Source organism: Amblyraja radiata, chromosome 5 (assembly GCF_010909765.2).
Source record: "Amblyraja radiata isolate CabotCenter1 chromosome 5, sAmbRad1.1.pri, whole genome shotgun sequence".
Taxonomy (NCBI): domain Eukaryota; kingdom Metazoa; phylum Chordata; class Chondrichthyes; order Rajiformes; family Rajidae; genus Amblyraja; species Amblyraja radiata.
In genome coordinates, this window is record NC_045960.1 from 109,092,805 (window position 1) to 109,109,080 (window position 16,276).

The 16,276-nt window shown below is 47.0% G+C and overlaps 1 protein-coding gene across 6 annotated transcripts in view; it reads left to right on the top strand.

The window, feature by feature from the left end:
* LOC116973674 (sine oculis binding protein homolog) overlaps nt 1-16,276 on the top strand; it is a 259,428-nt gene that overhangs the window by 131,333 nt on the left and 111,819 nt on the right. For all 6 annotated transcript variants that reach the window (XM_033021956.1, XM_033021954.1, XM_033021955.1 and 3 more), the window contains exon 4: nt 14,091-14,242. In XM_033021956.1, coding sequence (XP_032877847.1) covers nt 14,091-14,242 — 152 coding nt within the window. The remainder of the gene's footprint in view (nt 1-14,090; nt 14,243-16,276) is intronic.

The following is a 16,276-nucleotide window of genomic DNA, read 5'->3' on the forward strand; positions in this document are numbered from 1 at the left end:
GGAGGATCCTCGGAGACACTCTGAATTTCCTCAATTGCCTGAGGTGGTAAAGGCGCTGCCTTGCCTTACTCACGAGTGCTGAGGCGTGTGATGCCCATGTCATCTCCTCAGAGATGCGGACTCCCAGATATTGAAAACAGTTCACCCTATCCACAGTATCCCCATTTATCCTCAATGGTGTGTACGTCCTCGGATGATGTGCCCTCCTAAAGTCCACACTGAACAGCTGTCTCGGTGGAACCATTTCTTGTAGAGCATCAGGCAGTTAGACTCAGATTTTTAACCAGGGTGCATGGAATGAGCCTCAGAGGGCGGTGGAGGTCGGTTCTCTGGATACTTTCAAGAGAGAGCTAGTTAGGGCTCGTAAAGATAGCGGTGTCAGGGGATTTGGGGAGAACGCAGGAACGGGGTACTGATTGGGGATGATCAGCCATGATCTCATTGAATGGCGGTGCTGGCTCGAAGGGCCGGATGGCCTACTCCTGCACCTATTGTCTATTGGCTATTGTCTATTGGTAGAGGAATCAAGAACCAGAAGACATGGGCTTAGGGTGAGAGGGGAAAGATTTCATAGAATCCTGAGAGGCAGCGTTTTAACTCGGGAGGGTGGTGGGTATATAGAACGAGCTGCCAGAAGAGGTAATTGAGGCAAGTACTATAAAGACATTAAAAAGACGCCAAGTGCTGGAGTATCTCAGCGGGTCAGGCAGCAACTCTGGAGAAATTGGCTGTGCCATTCCAGGTCGGGGCAAGGGATAGGAAAGGTTTTGAGCAGGGGTCGGCAACCTTGTTCTGCATACGGGCAGGACCCATGTCTGTGAGCGGATGGCGGGCCACATCTATCGCCTTAGTGTAACACTTGCTGTTGTTTTTCCCATTAGTTTTCACGTGTTTTTCAATTAGGTTTCTGCAGTTTCCAGGTGCCTCGCGTGCCCCGGGACACGCTGCAGTTCCCAGATCAGCTTGCCTCGATTCCCTTTCATTCCCTCGTCCAAATCATTTACAATATATATTAATGATTTGGATGAGGGAATTGAATGCAACATCTCCAAGTTTGCAGATGACACGAAGCTGGGGGGCAGTGTTAGCTGCGAGGAGGATGTTAGGAGGCTGCAAGGTGACTTGGATAGGCTGAGTGAGTGGGCAAATGCATGGCAGATGCAGTATAATGTGGATAAATGTGACGTTATCCACTTTGGTGGCAAAAACAGGAAAGTAGACTATTATCTGAATGGTGGCCGATTAGGAAAAGGGGAGATGCAACGAGACCTGGGTGTCATGGTACACCAGTCATTGAAAGTAGGCATGCAGGTGCAGCAGGCAGTGAAGAAAGCGAATGGTATGTTAGCATTCATAGCAAAAGGATTTGAGTATAGGAGCAGGGAGGTTCTACTGCAGTTGTACAGGGTCTTGGTGAGACCACACCTAGAGTATTGCGTACAGTTTTCGTCTCCTAATCTGAGCAAATACATTCTTGCCATAGAGGGAGTACAGAGAAGGTTCACCAGACTGATTCCTGGGATGGCAGGACTTTCATATGAAGAAAGACTGGATAGACTCGGCTTGTACTCGCTAGAATTTAGAAGATTGAGGGGGGATCTTATAGAAACTTACAAAATTCTTAAGGGGTTGGACAGGCTAGATGCAGGAAGATTGTTCCCGATGTTGGGGAAGTCCAGAACAAGGGGTCACAGTTTAAGGATAAGGGGGAAGTCTTTTAAGACCGAGATGAGAAAAACATTTTTCACACCGAGAGTGGTGTATCTGTGTAATTCTCTGCCACAGAAGGTCGTTGAGGCCAGTTCATTGGCTATATTTAAGAGGGCGCTAGATGTGGCCCTTGTGGCTAAAGGGATCAGGGGGTATGGAGAGAAGGCAGGTACAGGATACTGAGTTGGATCATATTGAATGGCGGTGCAGGCTCGGAGGGCCGAATGGCCTACTCCTGCGCCTATATGTTCTATGTTTCTATGCCTGCCCCGGGACTGGCTACAGTTCCCAGGTCGCGAAAACTAATTGAAAAAAAACACGCCTGCGGGCTGGATGATTTCGGGTTACGGGCTGGATCAGGCCCGTAGGCCGTAGGTTGCCGAAACCCTGGTTTGGAGGGATATGGGCCAAACGCGGGCAAATGGGAGTAGCTAAGATAGGGCATGTTGGTCAGTATGGACGAGTTGGGCCGAAGAGCTTGTTTTGTACTGTTTGACTAATATATAATACGAATATAAGATTAGACTTTTAGATCAGAAATACAGTGCAGAAACAGACCTTTTGGGTCACCGAGTCTGCGCCAACCAACAATCATCCCGTCACACTAACACTATCCTACACACTAGGTGTTTAAGAAGGAACTGCAGATGTTAGAAAATCGAAGGAGCGAAGGAAATAGGCAACGTTTTGGCCCTATTTCCTTCGCTCCATAGATGCTGCTGCACCCGCTGAGTTTCTCCAGCATTTTTGTCTACCTACACACTAGGGTCAATTTACAATTTTTACCGAAGCCAATTAACCTGCAACCCTGTACGTTTTTGTGTGTGGTTGGAAACCGGCGCACCTGGAGAAAACCCACGCCATCTCATGGAGAACGTATAAACTCCGCACAGACAGCACCCATAGTCTAGCGCCGTGAGACAGGTACTCTACCGCTGCGCCACCATGCTGCTCCTTACATTGGAAATATCTTACATTTGGTTGATTTACAGCTGCTGCCTTTTGGACAGTCAATGAAGCAGCGAAAAAGGGCGATTGATTTAGTACTATTTCAACCCGAAAGAAACAAAGAAATATCGGAGCTTCTGATTGTAGTGCATGGCGTATGATCCGACTGGTTCTGTTAGGAGGAGGGATGGGCATTGGACTTGCGTTCAGCAGTAATGCATGATAATTACAGTTTAAACCTGGACAGCTGGCTGACGACCGTCTTTGAAGAATAAACTCCTCAGGAACACACGTACAAGGTTTTTACACTGGAAGCTAACAGCCTCAGGCAGTGTCTACCCACGCATCCTGATCTGTCAACATTCATGCCATAGATCATGTGTGCTTTTCTGCCTAACTTTACTTTCTACATTGTTTCTGCCACTCGCTGTTATAATTATGGGTTTCTCAAAAGCGTGATCATTAAAAGTTTATAAACATTTCATACAGTAAAGCATTAAGTGGATTGCTTGTAGGAGCATTATATTTTTTCATTCATGGTATGTGGGAAGATACAGTCGAGTTCACTATTTCATATCCATTCCTAACCACTGAAATGTGTTGCGATCTTGAGACTTACCAGTCTTTTGGATGTACTCCCACAAGGTACAGACTGGTAAACATATAAGATTGTTGAGGGCTTGGACACGCTAGAGGCAGGAAACATGTTCCCGATGTTGGGGGAGTCCAGAACCAGGGGCCACAGTTTAAGAATAAGGAGTAAGCCATTTAGAACGGAGACGAGGAAACACTTTTTCTCACAGAGAGTGGTGAGTCTGTGGAATTCTCTGCCTCAGAGGGCGGTGGAGGCAGGTTCTCTGGATGCTTTCAAGAGAGAGCTAGATAGGGCTCTTAAAAATAGCGGAGTCAGGGGATATGGGGAGAAGGCAGGAACGGGGTACTGATTGTGGATGATCAGCCATGATCACATTGAATGGCGGTGCTGGCTCGAAGGGCCGAATGGCCTACTCCTGCACCTATTGTCTATTGTCTATTGGTGCTGTCTGTACGGAGTTTGTACGTTCTCCCCGTGACCATGTGGGTTTTCTCCGGGTGCCCCGGTGTCCTCCCGCACTCCAAAGGCATACAGGTTTGTAGGTTGATTGGCTTTGGTAAAGATTGTAATTGTCCCTAGTGTGTGTGTGTGCAGGATAGTGTATGGGGCGATCGCTGGTCGGTGCAGACTCGGTGGGCTGAAGGGCATGTTCCCATGCTGTCTCTCGAAACTAAATGAAACTATCCCTTTCAGAATGGCAGGCAGTGACTAGTTGGGTAACGCAAGGCTCGGTGCTGGGACCGCAGCTATTTACAATTTACAATATACATCAATGATTTGGATGAAAGGATTCAAAGTAACATTAGCAAATTTGCAGATGACACAAAGCTGGGTGGCAGTGTGAACTGTGAGGAGGATGCTATGAGAATGCAGGGTGATTTAGACAGGTTGGGGGAGTGGGCAGATGCATAGCAGATGAAGTTTAATGCGGATAAATGTGAGGTTATCCACTTTGGTAGCAAAAACAGGAAGGCAAATTATTATGTAAATGTCGTCAACTTGGGAAAAGGGGAAGTACATGGGATCTGGGGGCCCTTGTAGTACATCAGTCTATGAAAGTAAGCATGCAGGTACAGCAGGAAGTGAAGAAAGCGAATGGCATGTTGGCCTTTATAACAAGAGGAATCGAATATAGGAGCAAAGAGGTCCTTCTGCAGTTGTACAGAGATCCTAGTGAGACCACACCTGGAATATTGTGTGTAATTTTGGTCCCCTAATTTGAGGAAAGACATTCTTGCTATCGAGGGAGTGCAGCGTAGGTTTAGAAGGTTAATTCCCGGGATGGCGGGACTGTCATATGCTGAGAGAATGAAAGCTGGGCTTGTATACTCTGGAGTTTAGAAGGATGAGAGGGTATCTCATTGAAACTTATAAGATTGTTAAGGGTTTGGACAAGCTAAAGGCAGGAAACATGTTCCCGATGTTGGGAGAGTCCAGAACCAGGGGCCACAGTTTAAGAATAAGGAGTAAGCCATTTAGAACGGAGGCGAGGAAACTCTTTTTCTCACAGAGAGTGGTGAGTCTGTGGAATTCTCTGCCTCAGAGGGCGGTGGAGACCGGTTCTCTGGATGCTTTCAAGAGAGAGCTAGATAGGGCTCTTAAAAATAGCGGAGTCAGGGGATATGGGGAGAATGCAGGAACGGGGTACTGATTGGGGATGATCAGTCATGATTACATTGAATGGCGGTGTTGGCTTGAAGGGCCAAATGGCCTACTCCTGCCCGTATTGTCTATTTCCCACACCGACCAAAATGTCCCAGCTACACTAGTCCCACCTGCCTGCGTTTGACCCATATCCCTCTAAACCTGTCTGATCTATGTACCTGTCTGAATGTTTCTTAAACGTCGCAATAGCACCTGCCTCAACTAACTTCTCCGGCAGCTCGTTCCATACATTCACTGTCGTCATGTTGAGTTTCACAGTCTGTATAACTCATTATCACCTACCCCACAGACAACAATGGACCATTGTGGGCTCAACCTTTACCTGATCGCCATTTCTTTTTGCATACCTTTCATTCATTTGTTCTAGATTTCTTGGTTCCCGTTCCCTCGATTCTCAGTCTGATAAACGGTCTCGACCCAAAACACCACCCATTCCTTTTCTCCAGACATGCTGCCTGTCCCGCTGAGTTACTCAAGCTTTTTGTGTCTATCCTTGATTATGCTTGTGGCCTTGCTGAGGCAGCGTGAAGTGTTCGGTGTTTCATCCGTATCCTTCTAAACCTTTTAGAATCAGAGTCGGGCTGAACACATCACCCCAATTCTGGCCTCTCTCCACGGGCTCCCTGTGCAGTTCCGAATAAATTTCAAGATCCTTCTTTATGTCTACAAAGTCCTTAACGGGCTTTCCCCCACCTACATCAAAAGTCTGCTTACCCACCACACCACCTCCGGGTCCCTCAGATCGACCGACGGGGTTATTGAACATCCCGCGGTCTAGGTATAAGCTCAGGGGCGACCGCGCCTTTGCGGCTGCAGCTCCTAGACTGTGGAACAGCATCCCTCATCCCATCAGTAACTGCCCCCTCCATCGACTCCTTTAAGTCGAGACTTAAAACCCATCTTTACTCTCAAGCCTTTCTTGATGTCCTCTGATGGAGGGCTATATGTATGTATTTATGTATGTACTTAATCTATGAACCACTGTTGTATAACGTTAGTACCTCCACCAATGTAAAGCACTTTGGCCAACGAGAGTTGTTTTTTAAATGTGCTATAGAAATAAAAGTGACTTGACTTGACTAGAGTCATGGAGTGAGAGTGTGAGAACAGGCCCTTCGGCCCAACTCGCCCACATCGGCCAATATGTCCCACCTGCCTGCGCTTGATCCATATCCCTCCAAACCTGTCCTATCCATGTACCCATCTAACTGTTTCTTAAACAATGGGATAGTCCCAGCCTCAACTACCTCCTCTGGCAGCTTGTTCCATACACCCACCACCCTCTGTGTGAGAAAGTTACCCCTCGGATTCCTATTAATTCTTATCCCCTTCACCTTGAACCTATGATCTCTGGTCCCCGATTCCCCTACTCTGTGCATCTACCCGATCTATTCCCCTCATGATCTTATACACCTTTTATGGTTTGTATGGAACCTTATTATTTAATTTATGTAAAGCACTTTGGTGTCAATGCGAGTTGACTTAAAACGTGCTATATAAATAAAACTTACTTACTTACTTACCTCTATAAGATCTCCCCTTATTCTCCTGCGCTCCATGGAATAGAGACTCAGCCTACTCAACCTCTCCCTATAGTTCACACCCTCTAGTCCTGGCAGCATCCTTGTAAATCTTTTCTGAACCCTTTCAAGCTTGACAATATCTTTCCTATAACATGGTGCCCAGAACTGAACACAATATTCTAAATGCGGTCTCACCAACGTTTTATACAACTGCAACATCACCTCCCAACTTCTATACTCAATACTCTGACTGATGAAGGCCAAAGTGCCAAAAGCCTTTTTGACCACCTTATCCATCTGCGACTCGACCTTCAAGGAACCATGCACCTGTACTCCTAGATCCCTCTGCTCTACAACATCACCCAGAGGCCTACCATTTATTGTGTGGGTCCCGCCCATGTTCGACGTCCATCAGCAAACTTGCTAATCTTGCCCTGTATGTTCTCATCCACATCATTAATGTAGATGACAAACAGTAACAGGTCCAGCACCGAACCCTGAGGCACACCACTAGTTACAGGCCTCCAGTCCGAGAAGCAACCTTCTACCATCACCTTTTGCTTCCTTCCATGGAGCCAATTTTCTATCCATTCAGCTATCTCTCCTTGGATCCCATGCGATCTAACCTTCCAGAGCAGCCTACCATGCGGAACCTTGTTGAACACCTTACTGAAGTCCATGTACACAACATCCACAGCTCTGCTCTCATCGACCTTTTTGCTCACATCTACTTGAACATCGGGATAGTCCCAGCCTCAACTCCCTCCTCTGGCAGCTTGTTCCATACACCCTCCACCCTTTGTTTCTCCTCCCTTATTTTGGGATGAGCGGTGCGCTTCCTCAGTCTCGGGGCGAGGTTGGCCAGATGTGCCATTCCGTTTATTTACAACTCCAGAAACCTCGCCATAAAATTGGAAAAATATCAATTCTGCTGGAATTTTCGGGAAAGCTATTTTTAGTCCGCCCGGCCAAAAATGGCAATTTATTTTTTAATAGCGGGCCTGGGGTCCATGGACTGTTGAGATGAATATGTTTGTTATACGGTGCTTCCACTGTGGTACATGTTAATGATAACCACCTGGCAAAGGCAAATAAATCACTCTGAAGCAGCTTTGTGACTAAAAGGAGGGTTTGTTTTACTGAGCAGAGAGACTCCAGTCATTTACTCCCCTGATTAGCCATCTCGACTTACAGTAGGTAAGAATTTTGATCTGGCAGCAATTAGCTACCTTAACTAAGTGCCTTGGGAATTAACACAATGCAAGGCGGTTGAAATGTTTCCATTCATCTCTCACTACTCCGAGCATATTCCCAATTTGTAGAGGTGGCGAATAACTCTTCGGTTCATTTATTCATGTGCTTTAGTGTGTGTTTATGCACGATATTAGTCTGTCCTCGTGTGCTTGTCGTCATGTCAGGTGCATGCATGCGTGTGAGTATATGAGTATATTACAGGCTACTGAACCTTCTTATCATAGGCCCCCTTCCGTCGTGGCTCTCCAGGGTGCTATTCCCTTTATGGAGAACGCCTGTGCCTGACTTTGTTTAACGTGGGGAGACTGGTGCACAGACAGCCACCCCATGGTCCTTGACAGATCTGGGTCAGGATCCAGTGGCATGGAGTCCAAGACGACCGGAGACCCTTTTCTGCCGCAGCCTTCATCCGCCTTCCCAGCCGTTGTGACACTCCACTGAGGTCAGCCCTCGTCCTACGCCTGTTCCACCGTTGAGGTCTTGGTTGGATTGCTCTCTGTCAGAGACCTCCCCCTCGACCTTACCGCCATGGGTGGCCCTACCAGGAGCATAGCTCCAGACGGCATCGCCCTCAGGATCTCAGGTCCACACAAGCTTCTCCACCACGACAAGGTGACAATCCACGGAGACTGCACTGAACCATTCTATCAACAACTAGAGAGCGGTCCTGACCTCCCTCTTGGAGACCCTTGGACTATCTTTAATCAGAATTTACTAGACTTTATCGTGTAGTAAACGTTATTCTCTTTATCAATGATCTGCACTTGTATGAGCGTTTGACGGCACTGAACCGGTACTCGCTGGAGTTTAGGATGACGGGGGGCCTCATTGTAACGTACCAGATACTGAAAGGCCTGGATAGAGTGGGCGTGGAGAGGATGTTTCCACTAGTGGGAGAGTCTAGGACCAGAGGCCGTGGCCTCAGAATAAAAGGACATACCTTTAGAAAGGAGATGAGGAGGAATGTCTTTAGTCCGATGGTGGTGAATCTGTGGAATTCATTGCCACAGAAGACTGTGGAGGCCATCAATGGATATTGTTAAGGCAGAGATAGGCCAAATCATTGGATATTTAAGCTAGATTGACAAGTTCTTGATTAGTAACGGTGTCTAATGGATATCCACATTCCCCATAGATGCTGCATGATCCGTTGAGTTACTCCACCACTGTGTCTCTTTTGACAAATCAGCATCTGTAGTTCCTTGTGTCTGCATTTTATCACTGCTCATTGGGTATTTTTAAAGCGGAGATTGATAGGTTCTTGATTTAAAAGCGTATCAAAGGTTATGGGGAGAAGGCAGGGGAATGGGGTTGAGGGAGAGATAGACCAGCCATGATTGAATGGTGAATTAGACTTGATGGGCCGAATGGCCTGATTCTGCTTCTATGACTTATGAACAACTGGATCAGCATCTCTGGAGAACATGGATTGGTAGCGTTTCAGGTCGGGGACCTTCCTGTCTGGTCTTTTTTTTGTAAATCGGCATTTACAGTTCTTTGTGTCTCCTCTTAACTATTCTATCCGATTCTGTGCTCTGTGATTTCACTCAATCAGACTTGATTTGACTTGAGTGCAGAATTCATTTACAAAGATGTTGATAGGACCCACGGGCCTGAGCTATTGGGAGAGGTTGAGCAGGCTAGACTTAGGCGATTTTTTCGGCGACTGCCGGCGACTGTCACAGTCGTACCAGATCGCCGAAAAAGTGGCGACTGGACCCCGCCCCACGACAATGTCTACGACAACCTACCACCTAGTCGACGGCAAGCTACCGATAATCGGCGACCCATTAAGACGTCCACCTACGACCACACCTACGACAACCTACGACCACACAGGCGACAACCAAATTCCATATAATAATAACCATATAACAATTACAGCATACAACATACAACAAAAACAGGCCATCTCGACCCTTCTAGTCCGTGTTGAACACGTATTCTCCCCTAGTCCCATATACCTGCGCTCAGACCATAACCCTCCATTCCTTTCCCGTCCATATAACTATCCAATTTATTTTTAAATGATAAAAACGAACCTGCCTCCACCACCTTCACTGGAAGCTCATTCCACACAGCCACCACTCTCTGAGTAAAGAAGTTCCCCCTCATGTTACCCCTAAACTTCTGTCCCTTAATTCTCAAGTCATGTCCCCTTGTTTGAATCTTCCCTACTCTCAGTGGGAAAAGCTTATCCACGTCAACTCTGTCTATCCCTCTCATCATTTTAAAGACCTCTATCAAGTCCCCCCTTAACCTTCTGCACTCCAAAGAATAAAGCCCTAACTTGTTCAACCTTTCTCTGTAACTTAGTTGCTGAAACCCAGGCAACATTCTAGTAAATCTCCTCTGCACTCTCTCTATTTTGTTGACATCCTTCCTATAATTAGGGACCAAAATTGTACACCATACTCCAGAATTGGCCTCACCAATGCCTTGTACAATTTTAACATTACATCCCAACTTCTATACTCAATGCTCTGATTTATAAAGGCCAGCATACCAAAAGCTTTCTTTACCACCCTATCTAAATGAGATTCCACTTTCAGGGAACTGTGCACAGTTATTCCCAGATCCCTCTGTTCACCTGCATTCTTCAATTCCCTACCATTTACCATGTACGTCCTATTTTGATTTGTCCTGCCAAGATGTAGCACCTCACACTTATCAGCATTAAACTCCATCTGCCATCTTTCAGCCCACTCTTCCAACTGGCATAAATCTCTCTGTAGACTTTGAAAATCTACTTCATTATCCACAACCCCACCTATCTTAGTATCATCTGCATACATATTAATCCAATTTACCACACCATCATCCAGATCATTGATGTACATGACAAACAACAGTGGACCCAACACAGATCCCTGTGGCACCCCACTAGTCACCTGCCTCCAACCTGACAAACAGCCATCCACCATTACTCTCTGGCATCTCCCATTCAGCCACTGTTGAATCCATCTTGCTACTCCACCATTAATACCCAACAATTGAACCTTAACCAACCTTCCATGAGGAACCTTGTCAAAGGCCTTACTGAAGTCCATATATACAACATCCACTGCTTTACCCTCATCAATTTCCCGAGTAACCTCTTCAAAAAATTCAAGAAGATTAGTCAAACATGACCTTCCAGGCACAAATCCATGTTGACTGTTCCTAATCAGATCCTGTTTATCCAGATGCTTATATATATTATCTTTAAGTATCCTTTCCATTAATTTGCCCACCACTGACGTCAAACTAACAGGTCTATAATTGCTAGGTTTACTCTTAGACCCCTTTTTAAACAATGGAACAACATGCGCAGTACGCCAATCCTCCGGCACTATTCCCGTTTCTAATGACATTTGAAATATTTCTGTCATAGCCCCTGCTATTTCTACACTAACTTCCCTCAATTCAACCTACGTCCACCCGCAACAAGCTACGACCCTGTCGGCGACAACTGATGACAATTCAGTCGGCGGTTTTGAACATTTCAAAATCCAGCGGCGACCAGAAAAACGTTATGACTCTTTAAGCGACTTGAGGTGACAACTCACGGCCATTCAGGCAACCTTGTGGCGACAGCCTAGTTGCCTGCAGTCACCGAAAAAATCGCCAAGTGGGACAGGGACTGAGGACTCCATTCCTTGGAGCACAAAAGGGTGAGCGGCGGTCTTATAGAGGTGTATAAAATCATGAGGGAAGTAGATAGGGTGAATGCCCTATCTTCAGTAGGGGAATCAAGAACCAGAGGACATAGGAAAATGGTGAGAGGGAACAGATATAATAGGAGCCTGAGAGGCAACTTTTCCACACAGGGTGGTGAGTATATGGAACGAGCTGCTAGAGAAGGTAGTTGAGGCAGGTCTATAACCATAGACACTTAGATAGGTACATGGATAGGTACGGTTTAGAGGGATATCGGACAGGCAGATGGGACATATTGGTCAGGCATGGGCGACCAAGATACCCCATCTACGCTAGTCCCACATGCCTATACATGCTTATATCCCTCTAAACCTCAGATAGACATAAAATGCTCAAGTAACTCAGCGGGTCAGGCAGCATCTCTGGAGAAAAGGAATAGGTGATGTTTCACAGAGTGCTGGAGTAACTCAGCGGGTCAGGCAGCATCTCTGGAGAACATGGCTAGGCGACGTTTCACAGAGTGCTGGAGTAACTCATAGAAACATAGAAACATAGAAATTAGGTGCAGGAGTAGGCCATTCGGCCCTTCGAGCCTGCACCGCCATTCAATATGATCATGGCTGATCATCCAACTCAGTATCCCGTACCTGCCTTCTCTCCATACCCTCTGATCCCCTTAGCCACAAGGGCCACATCTAACTCCCTCTTAAATATAGCCAATGAACTGGCCTCGACTACCCTCTGTGGCAGAGAGTTCCAGAGATTCACCACTCTCTGTGTGAAAAAAGTTCTTCTCATCTCGGTTTTAAAGGATTTCCCCCTTATCCTTAAGGTGTGACCCCTTGTCCTGGACTTCCCCAACATCGGGAGCAATCTTCCTGCATCTAGCCTGTCCAACCCCATAAGAATTTTGTAAGTTTCTATAAGATCCCCTCTCAATCTCCTAAATTCTAGAGAGTATAAACCAAGTCTATCCAGTCTTTCTTCATAAGACAGTCCTGACATCCCAGGAATCAGTCTGGTGAACCTTCTTTGCACTCCCTCTATGGCAATAATGTCCTTCCTCAGATTTGGAGACCAAAACTGTACGCAATATCCAGGTGTGGTCTCACCAAGACCCTGTACAACTGCAGTAGAACCTCCCTGCTCCTATACTCAAATCCTTTTGCTATGAAAGCTAACATACCATTCGCTTTCTTCACTGCCTGCTGCACCTGCATGCCTACTTTCAATGACTGGTGTACCATGACACCCAGGTCTCGCTGCATCTCCCCTTTTCCTAGTCGGCCACCATTTAGATAATAGTCTGCTTTCCTGTTTTTGCCACCAAAACAGATAACCTCACATTTATCCACATTATACTGCATCAGCCAAACATTTGCCCACTCACCCAGCCTATCCAATTCACCTTGCAGTCTCCTAGCATCCTCCTCACAGCTAACCCTGCTTCCCAGCTTAGTGTCATCCGCAAACTTGGAGATATTGCCTTCAATTCCCTCATCCAGATCATTAATATATATTGTAAATAGCTGGGGTCCCAGCACTGAGCCTTGCGGTACCCCACTAGTCACTGCCTGCCATTGTGAAAAGGACCCGTTTACTCCTACTCTTTGCTTCCTGTTTGCCAGCCAGTTCTCTATCCACATCAATGCTGAACTCAGCGGGTCAGGCAGCACCTCTGGAGAACATGGATAGGTAACGTTTCACAGAGTGCTGGTGTAACTCAGCGGGTCAGGCAGCATCTCTGGAGAACATGGATAGGCGACGTTTCACAGAGTGCTGGAGTAACTCAGCGAGTCAGGCAGCATCTCTGGAGAAAAGAAATAGGTGACGTTTCGGGTTGAGAAGCAACTTCAGAACCTCTTCCCCGTAAAACCTTCCAATCCATGCACCTGTCCAAATGTCTTGTAGGACTCTTCTCACACAGAGGGTGGGGGGTGTATCGAACGAGCTGCCAGAGGTGGTAGTTGAGGCTGGGATTATTGCAACGTATAGGAAACAATTAGGCAGGTGCATGGATAGGACAGGTTTAGGGGATATGTGCCAAACGCAGGCAGGTGGCGCTAGTGTGGATGGGACATGTTGTTTGGTGTTGGAAAGGTGGGCCGAAGGGCCTGTTTCCACACTGTATGTGACTATGATTCACCTCCCTCATCTCCTCCCTCCCTCATCCCCTTCTCCCTCACCCCCCCCCCATCCATTCCTCCCTCCTTCGTCCTGTCCCTCCCTCAACCTCTCCCTCCCTCATCCCTTCCCATCATCATCCACTCCCTCCCTCATCCCCCCCCATCCCCTCCTCCCTCCTCCATCCTCTCCCTTCCTCGTTCCTAGACTGTGGAACAGCATCCCTCTTCCCATCAGTAACTGCCCCCTCCGTCGACTCTTTTAAGTCGAGACTTAAAACTCATCTTTACTCTCAAGCCTTTCTTGACGTCCTCTGAGGGAGGGCTATATGTATGTATTTATGTATGTACTTAATCTATGAACCACTGTTGTATAACGTTAGTACCTCCACCAATGTAAAGCACTTTGGTCAACGCGAGTCGTTTTTTAAATGTGCTATAGAAATAAAAGTGACTTGACTTGACTCATCCCCTCTGTCCCTCATCCCCCCCATCCACTCCTCCCTTCTCTCCCTCCCTCATTCTCTCCCTCCCTCACCCCCCCCCCCCCCTCAAACTCTGCTTCACCTGTGAAGTGCCGGGGTTGCTGCTCAGTTGCTGATGGTGCATGTCGTCCTGTTCCCTCTGTTGCAGATGATGAGCTGATAAACGTGCAGATAGTGTGCGCCTGGTGCCAGAAGCTGGGGATTAAGCGTTACTCCCTCAGCATGGGCAGCGAGGTGAAAAGCTTCTGCAGCGAGAAGTGCTTTGCCGCCTGCCGACGGGCCTACTTCAAACGCAACAAGGTAAGAGACCGTAAACTGGAGCCCCCTCCCACCGAGGGTCACCGCTCACACCACGCGGCCTGCCGTTCACTAGTGTTGCTATAAAGTCAGAACAATGCCCCTCACTCCTGACCCCACAACTTACCCTTTGAGGACTGCAGCAGTAATTGAGCTTATTGTTCCACGTTTTTGTTTTTCTGGCTCCAAATCCCCTCCACCCCCTCCCCTCCCCAGCTGACGCCACCCTGCTCTGAGGGTGTTTGCCCACCCCCTCCTCCAATCTCTCGAGCAATGCAAGCTTGTGTGGAAAGGCTGAGGTGAATGGGTCACGTCATGTGATCGGAGCAGATACCATTTGGCCCATCAAGTCTACTCCGCCATTCCACCATGGCTGATCTATCTCTCCCTCCTAACCCCATTCTCCTGCCTTCTCCCCATAACCTCTGACATCCGTACTAATCAAGAATATATCTATCTCGGCCTTAAAAATATCCATGGACAGCCTCCACAGCCTTCTGTGGCAATGAATTCCACAGATTCACCACCCTCTGATTAAATTATTCACCACCATCTGATTAAATGGGCCAACTTTCATCCTCATTTTCAAAGGACATGGCTCCACCACTGTTGACATGCAGTGGAGGGAGAATTTGGTGGTCTTGGGTACCTCAGTCGCATGTTTTTCCACTCAAACGCAAACACTGCAGAGCACCAAACTAGCAAACTGTCCAAAGGTTAATTTCTGAGTTCAACAAGCAGTTATAATCGAGCCACGTTCTCGAGCACTATTCATAGGCGTAGAGTCAGCCCTAATGCATGGAAACAGACCCTTCGGCCCAACTTGACCACCCGACCACATGCCCCATCTACACTAGTCTCACCTGCCAGAATTTGGTCCATACCCCTCTAAATCTGTCCTATCCATGTACCTGTCTAATTGCTTCTTAAACGTTGCGAAGGTCCCAGCCTCGACTACGTTCTCCAGCTGCTCGTTCCATACACCCACTCAATTCCCCTACTCTAAGTATGTAAGTAAGTTTATTGGCCAAGTATTCACATACAAGGAATTTACCTTGGTGCTCCGCCCACAAGTAACAACATGACATAGTGATAGTTACGAATGACTCAGAAGGCACTAAACATTAATTTCTAGTCAAGAGACTAGTCAAGAGACTGTGCGTCCACTTGATCTACCCCTCTCTTGGTTTTCTACACCTCTGTAAGATCAATATTAAAATATTAAGATCAATATCAAAATATATTATCAAATATTTATCTTATCGGAATTTGGAGTTGCACGAAAGCCAACTTGTAGATATTTGGTTTTCTTAAAGCTGTAAAGGATACTCTGGTCATATCAGTTGTTTGTGGATTAAGGAAGGCAGACCTCTGCATTGATGAGCAGCAGAGCTTACATCATGTTCGTATAATCCTCCAATCGCTTATCATATGGGTCCAATGGTGCTTTGTTATCACTTTTGCAAATGCACAGTGAAATTCTTTCCTTACACGCATTTGAATGAATGAATGAATATTTTATTGTCACAATGAAATTCTTCGCTTGCGTACCCAAGGTATGCAAATAGTCACCACATAAAGGGCGCTGACAAAGTTACAAAGTACCACCGCGCCAGGTTCCCATTTGTTCTTCCCCCCTCCCCCTCCCCCTCCCTCACGGCGGTCCCCGCACGCTGGGTCCTCCTTTGTTCCTTACCCCCTATTACTGTACCTAAGCATAGGTAGTCCGTAGGGCAGTCCAGAACTAGGGGCCACAGTCTAAGAATAAGGGGTAGGCTATTTAGAACAGAGATGAGGAAAAACATTTTCACCCAGAGAGTTGTGAATCTGTGGAATTCTCTGCCTCAGAAGGCAGTGGAGGCCAATTCTCTGGATGCTTTTAAGAGACAGTTGGATAGAGCTCTTAAAGATAGCGGAGTCAGGGGATACGGGGAGAAGGCAGGAACGGGGTACTGATTGTGGATTGTGGATGATCAACCGTGATCACAGTGAATGGCGGTGCTGGCTCAAAGGGCCGAATGGCCTACTCCTGCACCT